General features: G+C 38.4%; 1 protein-coding gene across 1 annotated transcript in view; it reads right to left on the bottom strand.

The window, feature by feature from the left end:
• PDE10A (phosphodiesterase 10A) overlaps positions 1 to 26,642 on the bottom strand; it is a 188,064-nt gene that overhangs the window by 62,873 nt on the left and 98,549 nt on the right. Inside the window, exons 3-4 of the mRNA XM_059835550.1 lie at positions 12,803 to 12,831; positions 1,135 to 1,255 (exon numbers count right to left, since the gene is read on the bottom strand). Of these exons, the coding sequence (XP_059691533.1) occupies positions 1,135 to 1,255; positions 12,803 to 12,831 (150 nt within the window). The remainder of the gene's footprint in view (positions 1 to 1,134; positions 1,256 to 12,802; positions 12,832 to 26,642) is intronic.

The raw sequence follows: 26,642 nt of genomic DNA, 5'->3' as shown, positions 1-26,642 counted from the left end.
AATGTACGTATCTGATACCCAGTTTTTATGAATGAAGAATCCATTTAGTACATTTCAGGGGAGTGATAATACTTGTGTGTGATCAAATCAATTAACTCTCTCCATTTCTTTGACAAAAGGAAAAAAATCCCACTGTGTAGTTACTTGCTTATTGTCAACTGTGAGAGTTCAGGGCATGGTAATTTGCATTCAGGTTTTAAATCCTTCAGCTGTAGTATGTAAGCACAATGAGTTATGAGCACTGTAAAGGAAATATAAAAAAAAAAAACCTCACCTGCTTTACAAAAGAAAAAAAAATTGTGAAAGATAAGCAGACCCTGTCTCCTATAGCTTCTCGCTTGCTGTGTCTTAGCAAAATCCAGTCTGATTTGCTGTGAGCTGGACATCAATATCCAAATAACCATTTAAGCAAAAACAGTAAACAGAAGTGGTCCTTTTAAAACATCATGTATATAAACCAGAACTATTACTCGTCACTACAAAATGATGAAGTACCAGGGACGGTAAAACCTTTCTGAAGAGTTGACTCAAAGCTATACTGAACAAAGCTACTGATACTTCTTATTGAACCCCGAGCACATCCACTCTGGCTAAAAAGAAGCCAAATTACACTTATATTGTTATTGGGAATTTTTTTAATTTATTTTTTAACTTTTGATCATGTATAGAATTTTCTTACCACAAAAGGCACTTACATCAGATAGAAAAAAATGGTCAAACAACTGAATTTAATTTGAGATCACGCAAAAGATATGCCCTCTTTCAGTAACATCTCAGTTTTGTTTCAAAAGGAGCTCAAATATGCAGCGATATTACCAATAGAGTGGGGTGTTTTTTACTTTCAATATTCACATTGCACGACCGTCATAACCAGAATAGTCTATTCTTTGGTTCATATAAAAGGGAACTCTAATTTTGCAAGTGGATACACAACTCTCCTCAGAGATGAAATTCACTTCAGTGCAGTCAGGGATTCACTGAGGGACAGAAAGTGACGTAAGTCCATACTGAGACAACATCCAAAAAAACCACTGTCATCCCTCAATACCTGTCTTTATTAATTAAACAACGTAAGAAATGTGCTGTGAATTGGTGCTAAGTAACAGCTCAGAGACATCTGGTTCTCTTTCTTACCTATTTTAATGATGCTGCTCAGTTCATACAGCAGTAGTTGGTTATCTCCTCCTGTATCCAGGCGCTGTTCTATGTAGCTGTTCAATTCGTACACTACACCTTGCATATTCGTATCCTGGTACTATGGAAGCAAAGACGAGAAGAACAGTTTAGAATAACTCAGATGTATTTTGCAAGTTTAAAACATATAAATTCATTAATAATAATACATTGAGATTTCAATACCAAGTCAATCACAACTGTCCTAATCCAGCTGCCTGAAGAACTGTGTCACTGCCAAGCAAGAGGCACAGCACTCTGTGCTCCATTAGACATTTGTTCAAAATGTACTGTGTACACCACTGAGCAATTACTAATTGCCTAAACTTGCCCAAGGTCACATGACAATGTCTCAAGAAGAAACTGAGAGATGTGACAATTAGAAGGTAAGTAACCTTTAACTCCTTCCTTTTAAGCTCCTACTGCACCACGAAAGGAGGCAACTAGCTGCCTTTGCCAGCACCTTCCAGCTCAAATTCATGAACAAAACGACAGAACTGTACCAAGCACCAGAGCTTTGAGGTGGCAGCTCAAGGAGCTCAGCCTTTCAAATACAGCAGCAATTAACACCAACAGACTGAAGGACAGAAATCCCATGAGTCTAAATAACGCTAGCCACTGTGGCCTAATAGGCATTTGTTTCAACTGAAGATGGCAGACAAAGCCAGAAAGTCATTACAAATCAGTTAGGATATTTAGATGGGAGCAACGGGGTGCTGGTTGCTGGTACGATGAAACAGCATTACATGGCTAAAATCTCATGGAAAAGGAGATGCAGCCTCCCTTCAGGGGCACAGCTGCATTTGGTTATCCAGTTCCCGAGTCCTGAAACCAAGTCCTGAAGGGCTGATAAAACTGGCAGTAAAAGTGCATGTGTAGCATGACAGCATCACGAACAATAATTTCACAGAAAGCAATACTTGGCAGTAGGTAAAGATTCTTTACCCTGCCCAAAACTGGTAATGTGGTAACTGAAGAAAGTAATATGGTCAATTACTTATTGAACTCAGTGATGCAGTAAACTATGTTGCTTAAACTGAAAATGAAGCTGGTGATATTTAGACAAATTAATGTTGCTTGAAAAACTAAGGCTTATTCTCCTGTTCATTCCTACTTTAGAGCCAAATGTAATATAGACCACACCAATGTAAACAGTACTATGGAAAATGCCACAAGAGTTCAGAGTACCACAGTCTACCCACTACTCCCACATTTATGTGCACGTATATAACTCCGCTTCATATCTCTCTTTCCCTCTTGTCTGTCTGTAACTTTGTGTAAAGCTGTACATGACACTTATAGATGGATTAAGCACGTAACTTACACAATATAGTCCATGAGATAACTTTTATTCCCACTATTATTTTCATGCATTTCTACGTAAAACACACTATGTCATGAATACAGAGCATATGGCCATATATATTTAGGATGCATTTGGCGTCTTCATCTCAAAAAAAACCCAAAACCATCCAACAAAAGATGCAAGTGCTTGGTGGATAATACCAATTCCCAATTCCTTTAAATTAAGCAGATATTAATCTTAACCTTAAAATGGCTCCTGAGAACATACAATCTTTGCTGTGACCCCTTCTTAACACATGGTGGTGTATTAATCTATTGCTCCAGATGGACGTCAGAACATTTGAGACCTAGCGTGTCCAAAATGTTCTCAATGTGTAACAAACTTAACACTTAATAATTCTTTCTATAAATTGATGTGACTATTATAAATTTCGACAGCAATGTAAGGTCACACTGCATACATGCATTTACTGCTTGGGTAACTCTTCAGTTTACAATACAGCATTATTAGCATCATATGGCAGCTGGCAAGCTTCCATTGACTGTCCTCTGTTCTGCCCCACATATACTATTGTATGATTCTTCAAAGGGAGAAAACAATAGCATAGTTTCATGAAAGTGAAATTTTTATACTTACGCTGTAGCTGTAAGTAGCCATATAACAGGAAAATGGTGAACGAGAGTCTATATTGTTCATAAGCGTTAACCCATATCTGCAAAAGTATGTGTAGCCACGCATCCTAAAGCAACAATAGCCAATCAAGCACACACGCACAAAGCCTTTATCATGTGGAAGAACGCCTTCTCAGAACTTGGAAATGAATACATATCTCTTCACCTGTGATGCACAGTCAGGATTTAAATCAAATCTTCAAAGGTTAAAGCCAATACATTAAGGGAGTGCATCATCAAAATGAGCCCGCTGGCATAACAGCTGTGGCAGAATAATAACTTTCCCCGTAATCAAGCAGCAGTTCCGCGTGCATAGTAATTACATAATAAGCTATGTGCCCTTTATCCTCACCTCTGCAACATATGCTTGCAAACATTTTGTAAGCAGGGCAAATCATTGCATGCATCCGTGTTACTAAAAAGATTGTAGTTGCGTAATGCATAGAGTTGTAATACGGCAGACTTCTATTACTGACGATCTGTGGATCCACAACTGGCCAGATAAATGGAGTTTGTCCAGAACTCATTCTATGACAGATCAATCACCAGCAAAGAATTAGTCTGTCATGCTGTAAAATGGTTTTATTTTTATTACAGTGGAGTGAAAAAGGTTTATTTATTTGGTTCTAGGCATTTTAGATCGGATAACCACAATTATGTTTGGTTGACAAGCCACAATATTCTTTATGAAACCATGTATTTAAACATTGAATAAGTCATCAGCAAACCTTGGTACAAGCAGTACCTAATGCAGTTGCTAACACAGTCCTGTGCATATTTGGTGTAAAACGTACTTTAGAAAAGTAATTCCTCAAAAAAAATTCAACACACATGGTGGAAAAAGAGTATTTGCTTGTCATCAGGTATAGCATAAGTACTGTTTCTTAATTTGTTATGGTAGTTTAGTTTGCAATTTAAACATTATTAATACTCAACTCTTAATTAATTCATTCTTCCCATTGCTGATTTCCTTCTATTTAAGATTCATTGTCTACAAGTATTTTGGCATATTTACTGTAAAATTCTGAATTTCAGTTACATTACATTAAAATAATTTCAGTGGACTAAAAATTGGTTTAGCACTAACATACTAGCATCATATTTCTAGTAGCTGCATATATTATAATGCTATAAAAATATAAATAAGAAGGGAAATCCTGTTATAAGTATTCATATTCAAATTTCTAAATATGAAAGAAGGAGTTTTTGCAGGATTTATATAAAAAAAATTTCTATGGTTATTTGTCTTTAGAATATTGGTGTGCAATAGAAGACAGCCACCCATGACAGGTGATTTAAGAATAGTGCTGTGACTTAGATCTAAACAAAGAGACTGAGAATCACAAACATTTTATTCCATGAAAGGAGATACTGAAATATCATGGAGTGAGATGAATTTTAAGCATTCATTCTGAACTATTAAGACACACAAGAAAAAAAAAAAAAGGACACAATTTAATGTCTAAAGTAAATTTTATGTATGACAAACTGAAATGAAGATTAATTTCCATGCTTTCATGCTTATAGAGGAGCTGTGCCAGGGGCAGTTTATGGTCCTGCAGAAAAGAAAAAGCCCTTCTGCTGCAACAAAAAGCCTTCATTAATACAGCACAGGGTCAATAAGTGCAAACACAATCCAGAATTTGATGTTTTCTCTGTAACTTCTGAGTAGCAATGAGAGAGTAAGTTCCTATGTAATATTTACTCCCTACTACAGAGCTCTTTCTCCACAGCAACAATTGCCTCATTCTGCAACAGAAACGTCTTTTTACAGACTTCCTAGCGTATGACATTATCGCAGGCTAGGAGGAGTTAGAACAAACAAATAGCCAAATTCCATGTAATGTGGAGAGAGATGGCCAAACGCACTATGGGGATGCAGAACTTCACTGGATGAGGAGAGAGGAGAAAAACTGCAAAAGCCACAAAACATGGGGGGAAGTGGCCACATCCGGAGAGATTCCTCTTGATGTTGCTTATTTTTCAACTGTAACTTAGGCATCTTAGGCTGGTTTCAGAGGATGTCAGAGAGAACCACAAGACAGAGCTCTTTTCCAACTGATGCAGGCAGCCTCTAGCCGGCCGCAGGGCCATGAAGGCCAGAGGACTACTGCCTTCTGGGAGGTGGCTGTAAAGTCCTGCTTCATTACAGGCTCAGCGGGGAAGGACAGCACAGATGATTTGCCCAGGAAACACAAGAAGGTGCTGACCTGTCATATCACTATGCCTTGGAAAGTGACTTCTGGGAAAGCAGGGACCAATTCTTCTAGCAAGCATCAATCATTTTCTTAAAAATTTTCAAGGCTCCTTACCCACCCTTTCAAGTATTACCACCCCAGGCCCTGGGAAAGCAGTATGGATCTTCATAATCAGTGCTTCAGGTCCAGCCTCTGGTGCCACCCCAGGCTTCCCCTATTTCGTTTGCTATGCAAAAGGAGCTGGGAGGTGAGGGGCACTGCCTGACTCTCACCATTATGCAGGCTTGCTGGACAGAGTGTGCAATGAGGATGTCAGTAGTGCTGAGGGAGCTAATGTTAAACATGTGTCCAGTGCCACCCTATCCATTTGCAAGGCACTCTAAAGGTGTCAGAGAGGCTGCACCATGGATAGGTGTAGGCTACGCTGTCCCAGGGCACTTGAAACTGGGGCTATAAATGTAATCTGAGACATGTAAGCAGGCAAAAAACTCAAAAAAACCCAAAACAACAACAACAAAACAGCCTTAAAAAACTAAGGAAAAAAAGCTTTGTGAGCTCAAAATGACATTCTTAAAAAAAAAAAAAAAAAGACAAAAGACAACACCACCTGTGCAGGTAAGAAGCAATTCCTGGACCAGGATTAGGATCCGCTTGGGCAAACAAAGGCTTTTGTAAGGAGCCTCAGTTGTTGAAGGGTGCTAATTCACTAATAACAAAGGATGTACATAGGCCAAGGAGATTGTATATAGACACGGGAGTTTAAAACGCCTATTCTCTCTTTGCTTACATCAGGTAGTATTTCAGATAAGCAGCTAATACTTCATCAAACCACCTAAATTAATCTGTCAACAACAGCATCAAGACTTGCAGACAGTGAATCCAAGTGATTCTGCACAGCACTTTGTACAAAACAATGTCCTTAGGCATGGACTGGATTTCACCGCAAACACCAAAGTCATGAGATCTGAGATGTGACAACAACCTGTACCCAAACTTCTTCAGTCTTCTCTTTAAAACTGACAGCTACTTGCTTCTCTATGAAGCATACTACAGAACATAAGCAGCTGCTAAACCCAAAACAACCAAAATCTCCTAGTAAATTTCCAGCCAACCCAAGTTTTCTTTCCTATAAAACTATAGTCTCAGCAACAAGAGTCATCAGGGAATGAATTTAAAGATGAACTAAAAAAAAACTTCAAAAAAAAAAAAAAGTGCATTTGTTTGCAGTCTTAATGATCTAAACATTTGCTTGACATTTGATTGAGACGTCAATTTAAACTACTGCATGCTAGGTACGCTCATACTGGACCAGAGGTATAAAAAGACTGGTCTTACATATGTAAGTTCTCAATGCCCTCGATACCGGCTTTATAAAAAAGGATTCCCAACAACAACACTGAAGTACTTCTTAAAAACAAGCATTGCCGTCACAAAAATAAATAAACAAACTAAATTGTTTGATGCCTTTTGTTGAGACAGATCAGCTTTCCCTTCCTTTCAGGTAGCATTATGAAAAAACCCAGATCCAGTTACCACCCTGATTTAAGAGACTCATTCTATATAATTTTCCAGTTGCCTCCAGAACTTATCTTCTGGGAAAATCATCAGTATTCAATTGCTGTACCTTTTTTAAAGAAATACTGTATTTCCCTTAAGAATTTTGGGACCATTACTTTATTTGCCCACCTAATAAGCAGATGATTAAAATGAAGTCTATTCTTTCCTCTTTCCTTTTTTTTTCCCTCCCCCGCTAAAGGAATGCATAACTACAGAAGAACATATTGGTAACCAAATCCATCCCTTGCAGGCAAAAGCAGCCTTGTAAGAGACGTCTTGTTTAAAAGTACCGAGACGTTCATTCCATGTGTCACCACACTTTACCATAATGAGTATTCAGACAACTAATTTAAAAACAAAAGGCCAGACCTGGAAGTATCACAACAGTCACCTACTTCTTGAAATGCAAGAAATTATTGTATTATAGTTATAGTATGACCAATGGGTATAAAGAAAGAAATGCTTGTAGAAAAAAAAGCCAAAATATTTCATTAAACCAACTAATAAAATTGGGAAAAGGACACAAACTTTTATTCAGGTCATTTTTATGTCTATATAAGTTAGGTTGTGTACATGTTTGATATGTATGTTTACGTGTACTGCTACCTTCTGTAGGCCTGGCTGAGATATTTTGCATTGTTTAGCTGCACTAATGGCTAGTTCACCACTTTCATGGAAACTGATGTTTCTTGGTTTTGGGCACAGATAACTGAGAAATAACTATATCCTAGTAACAGTGAAAACACATCTAAACCCCACATGTGAAGAACTGAAAATATAGGTCTGGACTTCATTCAAAAAACAAACAAACAAAACACCACCACCCCGCAAAAAAAAACCAACCACACCTACGGGGGGGAATAAAACTGCTTGCTTGCTTCAAGGTAGAAATGCTGAACTGAAGGATGTCAAATCCTCAGCCTGAAAAGTAAAAGTAAAGAGAACGTGCTAAGCAAGCTTACAGTGCAGAGCTGGCTTTCAGAGGAGCAGTGAGCTTGGAGAGGAAACTCAGAAAAATCTCTCTGCTCCAAAAAATCAGAAGAGGTAACCGGGGTTGGCCAGAGTAACCAGTTTTGTTTAAACTTGGACACTGGAAAGCAAGAAACAAAGAGCAGACTTAGCTGAGGTGATTAATTTTAATGCTTGTACATAGCCTCAGAGAAAACTGCTTCTACACGCATTTGTCTGACGTCTGTTCTTCTTGTTTTGACTGGAGAGGACATGGGTTAGAACTTGCTTGGTAAATAAAGTTTAGCATTGCAGCACCGTACACAGGTATTTATGAATTGTTTGTTCGCACATCAAACACTGTTCACGACAAAAGCAAAGAAGGGAAAAATGAGATGGCAATTGGCAAGACGGGCCCTATTATATCAAAAGATTCAAACAAGCTCTCACTCTGTACAGAAAGGGTTCACTAATTTTGAAGGCATGTGTTTCCCAGCCTGTTTACATAGCTGATTTCCAAGCCTTGGAGAGATGGTGAACACCTTCCCTAGGAGAAGCTTCTTGCCAAACAGCCCCCATTCACTGGCATCCAATTCTAATCTTTCCATCAGCTCCTTCTCTGTTATCAAATTGTAAGACTGAAATAAATAGTAATGGGAAAAATACATAGTAAGGCAAAGGCTTGGCTTACGAGAAAAGAACATTATGATTGTATAGAAGTAATCATATAAGCTGTTATTAACTGTAAGGCTCATAAAACTGCATGAATATCTCAATTATATCACCTCTCCAGATTGTATAATAAAACAGCATAACGAGCTTCATTTTAAACTGACAAGGCTGAATACTGCTCCTCTTTTTAAAATGCTTTTTATAAAGTCACATTCCCTCCTAATACTTGACTTGACAAGACATCACGTACAAAATTAAAAATAAACTTCCTCATTTTCCTACTACTGTTGCTTATCACTACCACAGTATCCACATGATTTTCTTCATAAAGAAATCAGCTTATACAAGCATCTTCTTCTCATGACAATGGGTGCAATGCCATTTGCATCACTTCTAAAGGCTGAATATATATGTTTGTTCTAGTTCCCCTAACTTTTTGATTAATTTGTCACAGCCTTCAGTTCTGGGACTGTGCAAAAACATTTAAATCCCATCTTTAATAAAGAAATACTACAAAGAATGAGCTCAATTTGCCAATGTGTTATAAAAAGCCCCAACTTTTATTATCAGTTGCAGAGTGAAGATACATGCAGTTACTGCAACTATTTACTTGCTAATTCTGTAACTGTCAGTGACATACTGTGCTGGGTGCTAGCTGGTGCCAAGGCAGCTGCCAAAAGCTCCAACTCCAAAAAGGGGAAAGGAGAGGATTAAAGTATTATTCCTGTTTCCAAGAATAAAGTACTGTAAATGAGCTAGTCACTTGCTAGGTAATAATTTTCTGGTGTTTATATGGTAAACTTCTGCAAAGTGAATTGCTGCTGGCATCACCGGAGTTTACAAAGCAAAGGTACTTGCCAAAATGCAGCTTCACTGGAAGTATTGTTCAAGTAACCATGGAATGGAAAGTCATTAAGCAAAATGAACAACAGCTAATTTTGCTGTGATCATATCAGGAACATTAAGAATTTTTGTTTAAAATTCAGAATCTGAGGTACAAAAGAGCACACAGTGATCATGGGAAACTTAGCAGCACGTAGAACAAAATCCTGGCTATAGTTCCTGTAGGAATGGGGTTATTTTTGCCAACTGAAAAGAATAACATATCTCCAATGCACACTGTTTTCACTAATACTGTCAAAGAAAGATATCTTTAGTCTAGATATACATGAATACATATACACTTAGTGCTCAAACTCACATTCCTCTGTTTTCGTTTCTTTCGCAGACAGAACGGCAAAAACAAAGTATAAAATGCAGCTTAGGTTTTCTTCATCAAAATAGTTCAATACTTGGTATTCTTTCTGAAATCCCTCTGCCCAGAAAACCACTTCTGTAGCTAGGATGGATGGGATCAGCCAACACACATCTGCACAGTAAGTAAGTGGAAGAAACCCAGCGTTTCCAAGGATGTTCCCAATACTACATCACGCGAAAAGGAGATTCTGTCCCCAGTTACATATATTTCATAAATACTGGAATCTAGCATGCAGAAAAAAGTTCACAGGTTCACTGTTTGGTCACAGATGCTCATGAGATATTTTGTAACCAGAGTTGTTCTTATGCAAAAAGCAGTTTACAGGAATCGGGAAAATTTTTTTTTTTCTCACTGTCCCCCTGTCAGCTACTATGTCAGGCCAGTCTAGGATATCTTTACATATAACTTCTGAACACCAAAATTTTGATGAAATTACCATTAGTAGACCAGATTTAAAAATAATACATTTCAAAAAGCTCCTTTTCTGTTCTACAAATCTCAAAATTTAAAATATGTGGAAGGTTTCTCCTACTCTCTCCTTGTTTCAAAAACATGCAATGTAATGCTGATAGCCAAGATTACTATTTAATTTCATTTTTCTACTAAGCGCTAAAAATAGCAAAAGATTAAAAATGCAGTTCCTATACAATGGCATTTTTCAGAACTTCCTCAATTTTCAAAGCGTGAAACTGCAATACAAACCCTTGAAAACACCAAAGTTTCCTTCCAATAATTCGAGAAGCAAAAGATTTTTTCCAAAAATGTTGACACCATTCATCCCATTGCATTTTGTCAATAAAAAGAAAAAAAGGCAAATGAATGACAAGTTCAGTATTTAGAGCCCCTAGAACAATCCTATAATCTTGAATGTTTATAAAGAAAAAAGGTGAGGCTTTTTTGGGGGAGAAAGGGCTTAAATAAATTTAACAAAAAATATCCTCCCCCAATTTAATTCTGTTGTCCTGTGTAAGCACAACAGAAAAGGCGACTATTGAAGCAATTGATGTCACAGCATATGACCATGAATATTTTAATGTTTTCACTCTGCCCAACATTGAAAGATGGAAAAAAAAAATGCAGTGATGAAAACCACATTTTTCCAGCATATTTCTACCTTGCTTCCTAAGTAATACAATAATTTAAACCAGTTGGTGATTTAATTCTACAATAAATTTCCTTTCACTAACCTTTATTTTTGCTTCCCTATGATATAACCTTCTTCTTGCAGACATTTTCAGGAATTAAAAATGTAACACTTAATGACTTTAAAACTCGTAATTCTTCAGTCAGCATGAACATGTCTTTTTGTCTGAAAAACATTACTCATGTGCAGAACTTTCCTAATTTAAATTCTAATTTATGTTCAGATTTTAATTAAAGTGGAATCTGTTTGAGCTGCTGCTGAAGAAAGAGGATGTATTACAATGATCTACATTATTATATATGGCATTATTCAAATATACTATAAACTAATAAACATGTTCCTTTGTAGTATGGTGCATCACTGAGTGCCCTCAAGTATGGTACTTCAAAAAAACCCCCAAACAGTACTGTAACACGGTATATACACCAAGTGCACAACGATTGATAGCTAAAAAAAAACGAGAAAATGTTTACTTAAGAACATCTGTAGTATCACCTGCACCCCACTGACTCCAGGACTTGAAGTGACAGCCCATCCATCTTCAGGAAAACTCTTAAGTCACTATATATGACTTTGGGGGCTGAGATGGCTGGGACCAGCGTGTCTGAGGGACAGAGGGGGTGACCGGCAGGGCAGACTGGGGGGGGGCGGGTTCAGGGCTCCAGAGCTTGCTTTTTTTGCCTTAAATAGCTCAAATGCGGTAACTTAGAAATGTTTTGTAACTCCATTTTACAGAGTTTTAGGTAAAATGTGAGTCTATTTACCAAATTAATGACAATTAAAAGGAACTTTCTTCCACAGAAACAATTATGGCTTCTGAGATTTTTAGGCTGATCTTTAATTATTTTGAAATCAAAAAAATATATACAGATATACAAATAACAATAATCTCTGGTTGCACCGATAAGTATATACTCAACTGCCATAACTGTCAAATACTAAGGGGTGAACAAAAATGTGTTATAAATTAATAAATTACTAAAACATATTAATTTTCACCTAAATTCTCAACATCCTTATACATCCATAGCACATCATTACTGTGTTTCTCCTGGGAACACGAAATAGTTTATGCAAGACGTTCAAGAGGAGAAAACAGGACTATGATTCCACCTCAGAAAGCTGTAAGTGGCTCCCTCATCCTACATGAAACAACATTTGGGTGCTTCAGGCTGACTGGACACATCTGAGGGCAACACATTGTCCTGTACTGATCTTTTGTCATTCCCAGAAAAGGCCCTAGTTTCTAACAGATCCCCCTGTCTAGACCTCAACCATGGACTGATACTCTGCAGGATACAGTGTCAATCAGATGTAAGGTTAGAGTTGGGAATTTATTCCTGAATATGTTTTTTAAGATTTTACATTACATTTCATACAGTACACTGCAAAATATTTCAAATTAAAGAATTATTTCATCTGTACCACAGCACATCTCACAGGGAGTTATTAGATAGGGCATATTCCTTCACCCGTTTCCTCTTATGCTTGCCATCTCTTGGGGCAGTAACACTGATTAAATAGTCTGCTGTTACGCCTAAGCTCAAAGTCCCATGATTTTCCTGGTTTCCATGAAGTACCTTTTTAAAACTGGATCACAAAAATAGCACTATGAGAACTCTAAATTTGTTAATGCAAAATGCCTTTTAATTTATTTACAGCCAATCCAGTGTTCTTAATATTTATTTGCCCTATTAACTGTTCTCTAGTCAGTCAGTACACCAGTTTGTTTTGTTTTTTTTTTCCTCTGGAGATCCACTATGTCCAGGGAATTGAGTCAAATCTTGATCAGAGACTGCACAAAAATCATCTCAAGTGAACAGTGGGCCTCAGAGACTACACTTCTTTTTAGAGGGGATAGAGAGTAGCACTTACCCTGCTGACTTCTTTAGGAGTTGATTCATCTAAGAGGAAACAAAACAAACAATTAGGCACTCAGGGAAGTTTCTAGACTGAATGAAGAACAAGATACCACACTTCAAACAACTTTTGCACCTTTGTACAAAATTTTTCTAACATGGTTTAGTAAAGTAATTGAAATATCCTAAGACTGGTGTGCATTTACAATCTTTTAAACTTCTAAATCTGAAAATGAATTAAAATTAGGACAAAGTATTCAAGAGTTCTGTCCTGACTTAGTAAGAATACAAAATTTCCTATATTCTGTAAGTCAGTTCACAGGCCAGCTAAACCAATAAGTGCTATATCATTCTCCTACGTTCATATTCCAATTCAGTAGGGCAATTGTTAATATTGCACAGTCTGAGAAGTAAAGGCCCTTTGCTGCCAAATATATGCCACCAACGTCCTACATACACGAGCGAGTTAGAGAGTAGACTTAGACTTTCTATTCTGAAGATCAAAGATGCTATTCCTGTTGACTTCTTTGGATGTGGAAAAAAAGCCTTGCGACCATAAGAATAGAGGAGTGTCACTGATACGATCTGGCACAACACATTAAAAGCACATAGATTACAAGGTTGGGGTTTTTATATATATATATATATATATATACACACACACACACACTGTAATGTTTTGTCCTTTCAAATGCAAACAGACTCTCATGTATTTTTTGTAATTTAAATATGTAAATATAAATGCAGGTAAAATACCAGAGCACTAGCTAAAACATTGAGTAGTATTTCTGAAAACAAAGGGAAAGCAGTAATACGGCAAGACCGCATCTGCCACAGGAAGAGTTTCCAACTTCCAGTTCAACCCCACCAAAAGCAGCTTAAACACACCCTTACAAACCTCCAGTTGGTTAGCTGTTTCTGAAAACATGAAGGGAACTACTTGTAATCTTTTATTTGATACTAGGAATCAAATTACTATGCTTTGGAAATTAATTTTAAGTCACCAAATAGAATTAATCTCACAGAGAAAGACCATGTTTAGATTTGTGGCCCTTAATTTACACATATTTTGATACCTCTCTATTTAGCGGATTTTCAGATATCTCTGTCAGATACAGACAGTATCACCTAGGCTGCTTAACAGCAGATACACTACATGTTCTCCAAAATCATCCCCACGTGAAAGAAAGATCTCAAGGTGCCCCTTGAGAAGGGCACATTTACAAATATTTCAATGTTATCATAAGCAAAGGTTCTTTATATCTTGCCATTTAAGATGAACTTTCAAACAATAAAGCTAGAAAAAAACATTTTCTAGAGAACAGATTCAAGACCCAATTTCCACTGAAAAAACTCTATAATCATACAGATTTATCCTCAAAATTGAGTGATACCAAGTAAAATAATATATTTCACAACTATGAGTGAATAGTAGTCTTCTCTTGCCCCCAATCAAATGATAGACCCGTAATTTACACATGCAGAACATGGACATAATCTTAATTGAGCTGTTTAAGGTAGTTCTGTTGTTTGCAATGCAATGTATAACACATACTCTGCAATATTCAGTGATGTTATCCTCCTTGATCAGGTGAATCTACATACCGGTTACAAGAACAGACAAAGCTAGACTCAAAATCCATCTCCCCTACTACCTGATTTCTGACAGTGAGCAACAGAAGATGTGAACAACAGAAAACGGAGTAATGACACAATGACGCATTCCCTGGAGTATACTCTCAGTTTTCAGTAACCAATGTATCAAACATTTCTTGCATCAGTGGTGATATTTTTCTGTTTAAAAGACTAGGATGGGGTTTTCTTCCTCACACTTTCGGGGCGTAGAAGGGGTGTTGTTTGTTTGTTTGTTAAACCTGAGCCACTATCTTTCAGCATTCACAACATTCCTTGAGTTCCATGTTTTAAATATATATTACGAGAAAAACTATCTCTATTTCATTTTGAATCTGCACATTACAAATTTCATCTCATGCCCTCTATTCACCTTATTTGTAGAATCAGAGGCTCCGTGGATCTCTCAAACAAGCCCTTCTCTGCTTCACACCCCATATCAAAACCTTTCCTGGCTTGAGAGGTCTGTCCTGGTTTGCTGCTGGTGCCAAGAAAGCCACTCAGCACTGCTGGTCGCTGTCACTGTTCCTACCCCCTCTAATTCCACTGTATCCTTCCAGATGGGAAGTCCAGAACTACGGGCAATACTGCAGCTCAGGAAAACACAACAGGGACTTACAGAATGACACAGGAATGATTCAGGGGTCTGCTCTCTATTTGAAAGGAATAGTTCCTAACAATTTACCTGTTTCTTGATGGTTACTAAACATTGGGCTAACATTTTCAAACATTTATATTTCGTAATACCAATATCTCTCTCCAGAGTGCTAACAACTAATTAAGAGCCCACTACTGTATATGTAAAATTAGAAACATCTTCCCCCATGTAAAGCACTCAGCATTTATCAGTATTAACTTTGTCAGCTGTTTTATCTCTCAGTTACTCAGTACTTTTAGCACCCTGAATAACTTGATACGCTAAAAATAATAATAAAAAAATTGTCATATTTCAAATTAACTTCAACCCTGCATCCTCTTACCCAAATCATGTACGCATATGCTGAACAGCAAGGGTAAATCATACTAGTGATCTCCCTCCACTGGAACAAAATTAATTTATTGTAACATATCTAGTATAAATGACAACCATCACAATCCTATGGCTTTCACACCATTGCGAGACAGAAGTGCCACTGCAGTTTCCAATGATAGACAGAGGATAGATTAAATGCACCAAATCTAAATCTTACTACACAGTATAGAAGTCTACATAGTCTCTATTTGAGCTACCATTCCAATGCTCCAACATCAGAAAGAGCAATTAATGACTTCCTATTCTTTGAGATTCTTGACAATGCAATTTCATAGTCTGAGCAAGATATTACAAATGCCATCAACCCACACATATATAATACAGTGCTTTAATTTGTGTAACATGAGATACACAGCTGTCACTCCTGCCTTGCAATTCATTTTTAATTCCTTTATTTATTATAAAGAATAATTGCTTTATTTATAATATTTATATTTATTTATAACAAATGAACCATTCTTTTATTAAGAAGTTGTATAAAAGTAACATATGAAGCCCCCATCCAGGTCTGGGTCCATTTTGCTGGGTATAAGACATGAAAATGGACAGATGGTCATTACATCAAAAAACTTTTGATTTCTTTCTGTGAAGAAATTAAAAGAAATATGCTAACAGATCAGGAAGGAAAAAATAACTCCTGTGATATGCAATAAATATAAGTTTTATGGAACAATTATTACAGACAATACTTTTTCAGAATAAAAAATATATAATCAATATGCCATTTTTTCAGAAGAAAGATGGACAAAGAGTTTGGGAAGTTTGGTATTAGAACTCCGCAGATAACGTTTGCAATTCAGGGATTATGAACTGGGGGGAAAAATGGAAGATATTTTTAGGGGAAGGAGGAAAGCAAAAAATGAGGGGGAGAAGGGAAAAAATAGCATCACATACTCTGTTAATAAATCTAGACACAAGTTAAATTACTACACAATGAGCTAGAAAATAATTTTCCATATTAAAAGAAACCAAAGGCCTAACAAGACGCCTTTTTTTTGCCCCAAGAGTAAAGGAAGAAACGTGACCCCATGAAGCTGGAGTGAATCAAATTGCTTCTCTGGAGATGCAGCTTCAAGGCCCAGGTACGCATCGAGCGATAGGATGCACGTACACCTCGGTGCTGGCAACAGTTTGCTGTGGTTTTATCCATAGCACAGAGTACGGTACTTCCCTTACAGCTTAGCTTCTGTGAACTAAATACAGGGAAAATCATTGGAACAGCAGCTTTTCCCGTGAACTATTTTAATCGCCAAAATACAGAATTAGTTAATGTATGAAAGTTAAAGGGGCTGATGAAAAATACCCTCAATTTGCATACTCCTGTTTATTTAAAAGCCATGAATTCTCTTTGTTTAAAAGGCACAAGCACACCAATCTCTTGTTCGTAAATCAAGTTCCAACCCTGTAAAATATGAAGCTTTTAAAGAAACAGATTAACCATTAAAATAAATCCAGAGGCATTAAGTACATTACTAAATCGCAGCTTGCTATAGAGTTAGATGTCACCAAAAAATTCTGTGCTTGAATATAAAGGTACCCATTTATTATGGCATATTGCATGGGAAAACAGACAGATAGGGGAAAGTGTCTTATTAGTGTCTGCACTGAGGGAAATAAACACCCTGGGAGAAAGCAAGTGTTTGTGAAAGAGATAATACAAATGCTCCAGCTACTTGAAACTCTTCAGTTGGGGTTCACTTTTTCTTTAGACATCAAATACAATCAAGCATGATACATAAATAAGTATCACCCTCTCAATCCCATTTGTTGGCAAAATTGCCGTTCACAGAATTTAGGAGGATTGTGTTAATTTTTTGTGATACCTGACATAATTATTAACACAGAGACTATTATAAGAAACATGTATGATTTCGATCTGGCACTCCGAATGTGCCAACATTGTTCTCAACAGTTTCAAAAATAAAGCGATGAACTCTAGAAGAGAAATTACTATACATGCATACATTAACTTGGCTGTACTGCTCACTCGAGGATGTTGCAAGTTGCATTTTTAACACCATGATTCTCGATGTGGCCTGATGCACAGTGAGGTAGGTAGTCAGCAGCAGTGCGATGGGAGCAGCTGAGAAGAGCACACGACCCGAGCAAGAGGTAATTTTGTCCTCCAGAAGCACTAGGCACGTATCAGTAATCTAGCAGAACCCCCTGGTTTAGCTGATGCTATAAACTCCGTTATGTTAACGTCCTGTTAATTTGAGCATAAACACGCACTGATACCACAACTGGCAAAACAGGAAACTGTGGGGAACAGAACTAAATTTCAAGGGCTTCCCTGCCTCTGTACACCACATTTGCAGTCCAAAACCCTTGCACCAGCAATCATATATGTTCTACCCCACAGTGAGCTGGTTCAGCCCACTAAATGTGCAGAAAATGGTTCACTTTCTAAACTTCCACAACCAGGTAACTATCCTAGACCACAAGAATAAACTTACACTCTGTTTTATCTTGACAACTTTGCAAACATTACTATTTAAAAAGCTCTCTTCAGAGGTTAGTGACATCAGGAGGAGGCATGGAAGAATGAGAAGAGTTGTGCAATAAGATTTGGGTTTTAAGAACAAAATTACAATTTAACAGACTTTAATACCTCAGCTTTACTACCTGTACAATTCTAATTAACAACTGCACAGCACACTACAGCCATGCATAATAATTGGTATGCTAATTAAAGACAGCATCCATCTGGGAAAGCTTCCATACTAAACCACGACAAGCAAGATTGGAAGAAGCAGAAAACAAGAAAGGGAACAAACAGGAAAAAAAACTCCACAGAAGGTTTGGCATTTGGAACAGTATAAAGGAGGCAAGGTTTGGCATATGGAACAGTATAAAGAAGGCCAGGTTTAGTTTGGTTTGGGGTTCTCCTTTTTTGGGGGTGTGTGAAGGGGTGTTAAATTGTGTAATAGTTCATTTAATAGGAAAAATTCAGATTTTATTCTGCACATTAAAAAAAAATTCTCATTTCATACTTGTATTTCTACGCAAGCTTTTTTTTTTTAAAAAAAAAAAAAACAAAGGTGAATGATCTTCCAACAATTGCAAGATGCTAAGTAGCCGCAAAGAAAACTTTAATGCAAAGCAAGCTTTCAACATCTCAGATATGATACTCTGATGCATTTATCAAGGAAGCAGTAATTCGAACGCCTAGTTAGTTTTATCACAGGAACTCTTCTGGAAAAACAATATTGCACTTTCTCCCTGGTTTTACGCTGTTCTTTCTTTGTTCTGTATACTTAAATACTACTGCTGGTTCACCATTGTTGTTGAAGACAGCAAAGAAATGCTTAGGATTAATTCTGTTTATGACATCCCCGATAGCTATACAGCCACATTTTCCCAAGGAATGTTTTCCCACACAGCAGATGTCAGATTGACCTAATAATTTTTTTTTTCAAAACGTGCTTTAGGCTCCTTTTCTTTAGCTAATAAGACAAAAGTTGTTTGGAATGCGATTACACCAGCATAAATATCTTTGCTGCTTTTTTTCCCTTGAGAAGGGTCATACACCCACACATCAATAGAAATTCCACATCAATAAGCATAGATTGGTTAAAGACTGATCTCACCACCATGACAAAGTTTACCAGGTTTAATTTATTTCTGTGGTAGAATGGCATCAATTAGATGAGTTGGTCAGTTTACATCCTTGTTTGAGACACTCTGCATCCTTATTTTAGACACCTTGCATCTGGCAGCTTGTGCCTCCACTGAATTTGTAAGATCTTTCAAAGACACCTTAGCTGAGGGTGAGTTTCCTAAAGTGGTAACTAATCATACATATGCAACAGAAATGCTAAAGCCGTCATTCAAAAATCTTCTTGCTTCTTAATGCACAAACTCACTGAGAGCACCTGAACAACTCTCCTGACTTGCAACTGTCTGGATTTATTTCACAGTTCAGAAGCACTTGTAATGTTACTTCAGAGAAAACAAACTTACACAGTTTGTTTAGACATAGACTTAGACAGTGAAAGGGAATATTCATTAGTATTTACCCCTGGTGGCACACGAGGTTTCTTTCCTTGAAGCAGGACAAAACATGAATTCTAGCTTTTTTACATCAACAGTAAGATTCACATTTTTAAAAGCTCCCGAGAAAGGATGCTCAGTTCTTCCTCTTCTTAAACAACAAAGTAACATGGATCAGAAAATAAATAAGTCCTGACCAAGACTTCATTGCAGACAGGAAGCAGAGAAACATGTTGTCTGCCAGGTGTCCTACAATTTTTATACACTCCTTTGCACATAAGCGAACAGGGCAGTACACAAAATAGGAGTCAGGAAACAGTTCATCTGGCTTCATTAGAGACACCTAAATGTTTGGAAGCTCATTGTTTTCTATAGTCTTAGCTCTCACAAAACTGATGAAACATTTCCCCACAATCCAGGAAGAAGCAGTTAACAACCTGCTACACCACCTAGACATTCACAAGTCTATGGGGCCTGATGACATCCACCCAAGGGTGCTGAGGGAGCTGGCAGAGGAGCTTGCCAAATCACTCTCCATCATTTATCAACAGTCCTGGTTAACAGGGGAGGTCCTGGATGACTGGAGGCTTGCCAACGTGATGCCCATCTACAAGAAGGGTCGGAAGGAGGATCCGGGGAACTACAGGCCTGTCAGCCTGACCTCGGTGCCAGGGAAGATTATGGAGAGGTTCATCTTGAGGGCGCTCACAGGGCACGTGCAGGACACCCAAGGGATCAGGCCCAGCCAGCACGGGTTCATGAAAGGCAGGTCCTGCTTGACCAACCTGATCTCCTTCTATGACCAGGTGACCTGCCTAGTGGGTGAGGGAAAGGCTGTTGATGTTGTCTACCTGGACTTTAGTAAAGCCTTCAACATTGTTCCCCACAGTATTCTCCTGGAGAAGCTGGCGACTCGTGGCTTAGACAGATGCACTCTTCGCTGGGTAAAAAACTGGCTGGATGGCCGAGCCCAGAGAGTTGTGGTGAATGGAGTGAAATCCATTTGGTGGCCCGGTCACAAGCGGAGTCCCCCAGGGCTCAGTTTTGGGGCCGGTGCTGTTTAATATCTTTATCGATGATCTGGCTGAGGGGATTGAGTGCTCCCTCAGCAAGTTTGCAGACGACACCAAACTGGGCGGGAGTGTTGATCTGCTTGAGGGTAGGAAGGCTCTGCAGAGGGATCTGGACAGGCTGGATCGATGGGCTGAGGCCAATTGGATGAGGTTCAACAAGGCCAAGTGCCGGGTCCTGCACTTTGGCCCATGCAATGCTAGAGGTTTGGGGACGAGTGGCTGGAAAGCTGCCCCGCAGAAAAGGACCTGGGGGTGCTGGTCGACAGCCGTCTGAAGATGAGCCAGCAGTGTGCCCAGGTGGCCAAGAAGGCCAACAGCATCCTGGCCTGTATCAGAAATAGTGTGGCCAGCAGGACCAGGGAAGTGATTGTGCCCCTGTACTCAGCGCTGGTGAGGCTGCACCTCGAATACTGTGTTCAGTTTTGGGCCCCTCACTACAAGAAGGACATTGAGGTGCTGGAGTGTGCCCAGAGAAGGGCAACAAAGCTGGTGAGGGGTCTGGAGCACAAGGCTTATGAGGAGCGGCTGAGGGAACTGGGGTTGTTCAGCCTGGAGAAGAGGAGGCTGAGGGGAGACCTTATCGCTCTCTACAATTACCTGAAAGGGGGTTGCAGAGAGGTGGGTGTTGGTCTCTTCTCCCAAGTGACGAGTGACAGGACAAGAGGAAATGGCCTCAAGTTGCACCAGGGGAGGTTCAGACTGGATATTAGGAAAAATTTCTTTCCTGAGAGAGTGGTGAAGCATTGGAACAGGCTGCCCAGGGAGGTGGTGGAGTCACCCTCCCTGGAGGTGTTCAAGGAACGTGTGGATGAGGCATTGTGGGACGTGGTTTAGCGGGCATGGTGGTGTTGGGTTGATGGTTGGACTTGATGATCTTACAGGCCTTTTCCAACCTTAGTGATTCTGTGATTCTGTGATTTGGAGCAATTTTGCAAGACAACCTATTCTGGTCAGAAAATTTCCAAAAGGGACCCTCTGAAAGTATCACCAGCCCTTGTGAGAACAGAAAGGCATACAGATCTTGCTCTTGTTTCTGAAATTGCTTAGCAGCACAAAGCATACTGATAGTACCTCCACACTGTCCGTATCCATAAACAAAATTCTCAACTGTATACCTGATGTGACAATTTAGGCTAATCTAAGCAGGGTATTTCCACAAAATTATGATCAAGAAAATTGCTTATAATTAACATAGACATACCTTCTCACTTCTGTTTAAATAGCTGGATGATGGATGTGCCTCTGAACTTGTGGAATGATATCTTCCCTACATCAGCTAAATGTTTCATAAAATTAGTAAAAGTCTCTCAAGTTGAATACACCTCAGCAAAAATCATGTTGGAACCTGGTCTCTGACCACCAGGAAGAAACTTAATAGCTTCCAGCAGTGAATGTACTTCACCAAGAAAGTCTGCAATTGTGTTTTATGGTAATTAGCCTATGACTTCATATCCTATTCAACATGACTGTTGAATGAAGAGAGTGTTAAATTGGTTAGCTCATCTATCTTATCAGTCAACGAGGTGCAATCATCATTGTTTATTACCGGAATACAGCCACTAGACAATGGGCTGAAGAGTTATAACAACTTACAACTTTTTTCATACTTACCAGTTTACAGCTACACCTTTTTGCCTGCATCTACCACTTTTTCTTGCCTGAGACTCAATTCTGTTTGTCATTCACTGCACTAGCTGTTGTAGGCAACTTTCTTAAAATTGATTACAGGTCTTGCAAACATGTTTGGTGAAGGAAGTCTCTCATCCAGTAGTAATACAATTTCAGTATCACTCTTGTTAAAGCAAACTTGATTTTCTCATGTTTGTGGGGCCCAGAATCCTGCTTGTTGTCGAGTATAAGGTATCCTTACAGTTTACTGCCATTGATGTATTTCAGAAACAGCATTAACACTACTATGCTGTTCTCTCACTACTGAATAGAGCTGTTCCTTCACTTTTGAATGTGTTTCAAATATACTGAACAAAAGTTGAAGTTTTGTTGTGTTCAGCAAGTGTTTTCAATGAGAAGAAAAAAATTACATTGCTGTTGGCTCAAATACTACTCAGACATATACCTTAAGCAATTCCATTGAAATCAATAGAACTGCTACAGCATGCACTGGAAAACAGAAATGCTTTTACGTATTAAATGTCACGGCATTCCTGTTATGTATAGTGACCCAGGGCTGAAGAAGAACATTAAAAGAGAATGGTACTCAAAGCAGGTCCTACAAAGCTCCAACAACCCGAGAAGGCCACAGCGCATCTTGCCCGTTGCAAGACATTTGGATATTTTAAAAACATATATTATTATGCATAATCTTTGGACCCTGCTGGACCTCTTGGATTTTGCTTGTTCATTGCCAGTCCATGAATACCTCTTCCTGACCGATAAGCTGTCTGGAGGATTTTAAGGAAAGTAACTTCCTCCTCCTCCTTCCCCAACATCTGTATACAGCCCATCCTCCACTTTCAGCCCTACAAGGCAAGGGATGGGATCACGGAGTGCACACAGCTCAGTGCCATGAAATTCCCATCCCTGGCATGGGCTGAGGCTTCAAAGGTTTGTTGGCCCAAACAGGCCAAGAAATTTCAGCAGGTTTTCAGCTTCTGGAGCAGGAAATATTGCACATGGCTCAGTGACAGCAAGAGAATATAATAATCTTACACTTGTTGGGAAAAATGTAATCTTACGCTTACCTTGGGGAAAAAGAGTGTCAGATACCAACGTTTTTACTACACTTTTTCCCCTTAATTCTTTCTAATTTGTTCTCATCCCTACCTTTTTGTTTACTTCATTCTCACCTCTTTCTGTTTAGAAAGAGATAGGATTTTTTTAGGGAAAAACATCTGCATGTAATAAAACTGTAAGCTATCACACTCTTATGAAGTTGTTTAAAATTTTCAGATTCCAGTGTTAACCTGCTATAGAGAATCTAAAGTAGAAAAAGGAGCTTTGCAGCCTGCCTGATTTTCTTTTTTCTGTGTCTCTGACTACATTGAAAACAAATGTCACGTTACTGAACTTTGCAGTAAAATCCTCAACATCTGCAGAAAAATCAAGACTGAGCAGTTTTCTTCTCTTTAGACCAGCTGACAAAAGAAACAAAAGAAAATGCCCCAGAGGAAAAGCTTGCTAACGTCAACAAGGGTAAGGGATCATTAGAGCTTGAGATGATAGGTTACCACATGGGAGGGTGTAGTGATCTGGTGTGAAACACATTTACGTCAGGGGAATCATTTCAATCCCTCTGAAGAAACCCTACTGTAACTACAGCATACGTACATTTGTATTAGAGATGTGTTTTACTTATTTTACCCTGGAGATTGAAAACTGAGAAAATGTTCAAATTAATCTGGATAATACTGAAGAAGAAAAAGTGACAGAATAAAATTTACAAATTAAGCCTTTTTACTTTTAGGATATTTCAGCTGATTTGTTTGTAATCATAATCAAGCTCTCAGTGACTGTGTGTTGAGTGTTACAGAATAATGATGTGCATATAATTCAGGACTTTGGATTATTTGAAAAATAACACGTTATATTAACACAATAAACAGATTGAAACCAAGAGAAGATTGAACTATTTACCAGTATCACCACCACAAGTGAAACATTTTGCTTGCAAAGAGGAGGCTGTTAGAAAAAAAATTATTATAACTTCAGTGAGTGTAAAGGAAGAGAATATGTAACTACAAAATTATAGATAGCTCCCTATGAAAGATAATGACAGTACCATCTGAATTTCTAAACTAGACAGTTTTACTATAAAAAGATTTATAATGACTGATAATTATAATCCACAGGAATTATACAAAAAAAAACCCACAAACCAAAATTTATCTTTTTGGCTGTTGTACAAAAAAAAAAAAAAAAATCCAAGACATGTTGCGAAGTTCAGTATTCTTACACTGGCATTTCAACACATGCAAAATTTTAACTCTCCCTAGTAGCAGGTACAATATTAAAGATACTATGCCAGACTTAGAAAAGTTTTCAGACAGCGATACATGCACTAGGATTTCCAAAATTCTCTAAACAAGTCAGACACCCAATTCCCTGAAATGAAAGGAAGTTAAATACCCCAACTCCGAGTAGGCATGACGATTTACCACAGCTCAAGTGAGAATGATAATTCACACTAAGTTGTGGGGACTCAGCCACTTGAGGCCCTAGAGCATCATCTTAAGACTGTATTATGTAATGAATCTCTGATTTAATGTGTGGAAATAATTGATGAAGATTATAATATTGGACAGTCAGCTTACTAAAAAGCAACATGAAAAATGTGACACATACCAGTTGTTCCTGGCTGCAAACAAGAGTGTTCCAAATGAAACTCTGTTTATATACCTCCGACTGGTCTTGTGTAAACCTCGAGGACACACTGTGACAGCCAGCATCAGACACTTCAGCACCAGAACACCTTGCAAAGTCATGGCACCTAACAGTCCACATATATCAGGAGTTATGGTCATTAAATACCTTGGCACATCAGCATCTAGATTACTCAGTCCTTTTATCCACAGTGGTTCTCTAAGAGATTCCACAAAAATTGAGAGGCAGAACCAGATCTTCAGTGGACTGATGATTTTCTCATTTCTGAATATACCTACCAGCCCATCCTCACACTCCACAATGCCCACACATCTACTGCAAACCAACTTTAAGTACAGAAACTTTGACACAGGCTTCAAACAGAGGACTGACTGTACTATCAGGCACAGGTGGCTGCCCCATCGTTAAGGATGTAGCTGACCGAAACATTCAACTGTAAGCAAAGGAGGTAAATCACAGTACCTCTGCAGTTAGGAACATGACCTGGTGACAGAAAGCATCCCCTTTTTAGAGGCTGCAAGGCAAATGTGCCTGAGACACACACCCATACAGGGAACAGATTACACTGGCAGTTTCAGAAAGAATGCTCTGCTCACAGCCCACCTGACAGGTAGATATCAAGGAACAAAGGAAAAAAAGTTGTGGAAACATCCAAAAGAAAACAGCAAATACAGACGTACAAGCTGAGAGAATGAAGAACTGGATGTGTTCATGCAAGACAAAATTACTTTCATGTGCTTTTTTATTTAACTAACAAAATCCAATGCAGATGGTAAATTAATTGAAATACTAATAAGAACTCAGGAAATATATAAAGAAATCAGCTGGGAAGCTAATAAACTATATCTAACACAGCAGTAAGAAAGAGTGGAAGTATCACTTCTGTCGGTGGAAAAAAGGGAACCAGAGCCAACCATACCTCTTCCTCATGGCTGAAATTGCCACCTGCTGGGATCAGGAGCTGTGCCTATCTCCCAAATTGTCAATCTAAGAGAACTACTAACGATCACACACTGAGAGCAGGCAACCAAGAGAGAAATCTATTCCTGCGAGTATGAAAAGGGTAATTCATAATGTAAGTCCCTTCTCCCCATGCCTTCAAAATAGTTTTGAAACAGTCATGATTGAGGAATCTCACATTTTGTCAGTTACAGCATCATTCTTCCCAACTTCCTTCATCAGGACTGCCGTATAGTTCTGTCAACACCAACATGAATTTCTTATATAAACAAGCACCACACAACTACCTGGAAGAGGAATTTGGAAAAACAACCCCGTGACACAACTGCTCCTTAGACACTTTCTTTATATTCAGCATCTACCTAGTTAAGAAACACCAGAGCTGTGTTAGTTAATCCGTTTGGGTCTCGCATCCATGTAGGCACGCGTATAAGGCCATCTGATTTTCACAAGCAATAAACGGCCAGCAGCACTAATTCATTCAGGGCTACCAGGGACTTGACCATTTCTAAACATCAGGCCACTTGTTTTGATACCTAATTGCAGGAGTGAGATCAAGTTACAAAACAGTACACCAAAGAGAACAGCCTAATAATTACATAATAAGCTGGTGGTTCAAAAGACAAACATTAACGTAATTAAATAAAGCAAGACTGAAAGTGGAAAGAAGAGCCAAAGAAAAGAGCTTCAAAACAGAGTTTCAAAAGGAGGAGATGCAGGGAGAGAGGGACAGAGATGCCAGGATGAGTAAGCAGCTTGGACAAAGATCTCAGATGCTACTAACTGTGATGTACTGTACTGACCTCTCTAGGAATACATTACTTTCT

The sequence above is a fragment of the Gavia stellata genome, chromosome 2, assembly GCF_030936135.1.
Source record: "Gavia stellata isolate bGavSte3 chromosome 2, bGavSte3.hap2, whole genome shotgun sequence".
NCBI lineage: Eukaryota > Metazoa > Chordata > Aves > Gaviiformes > Gaviidae > Gavia > Gavia stellata.
This window is presented reverse-complemented; position numbering and strand designations above follow the sequence as displayed.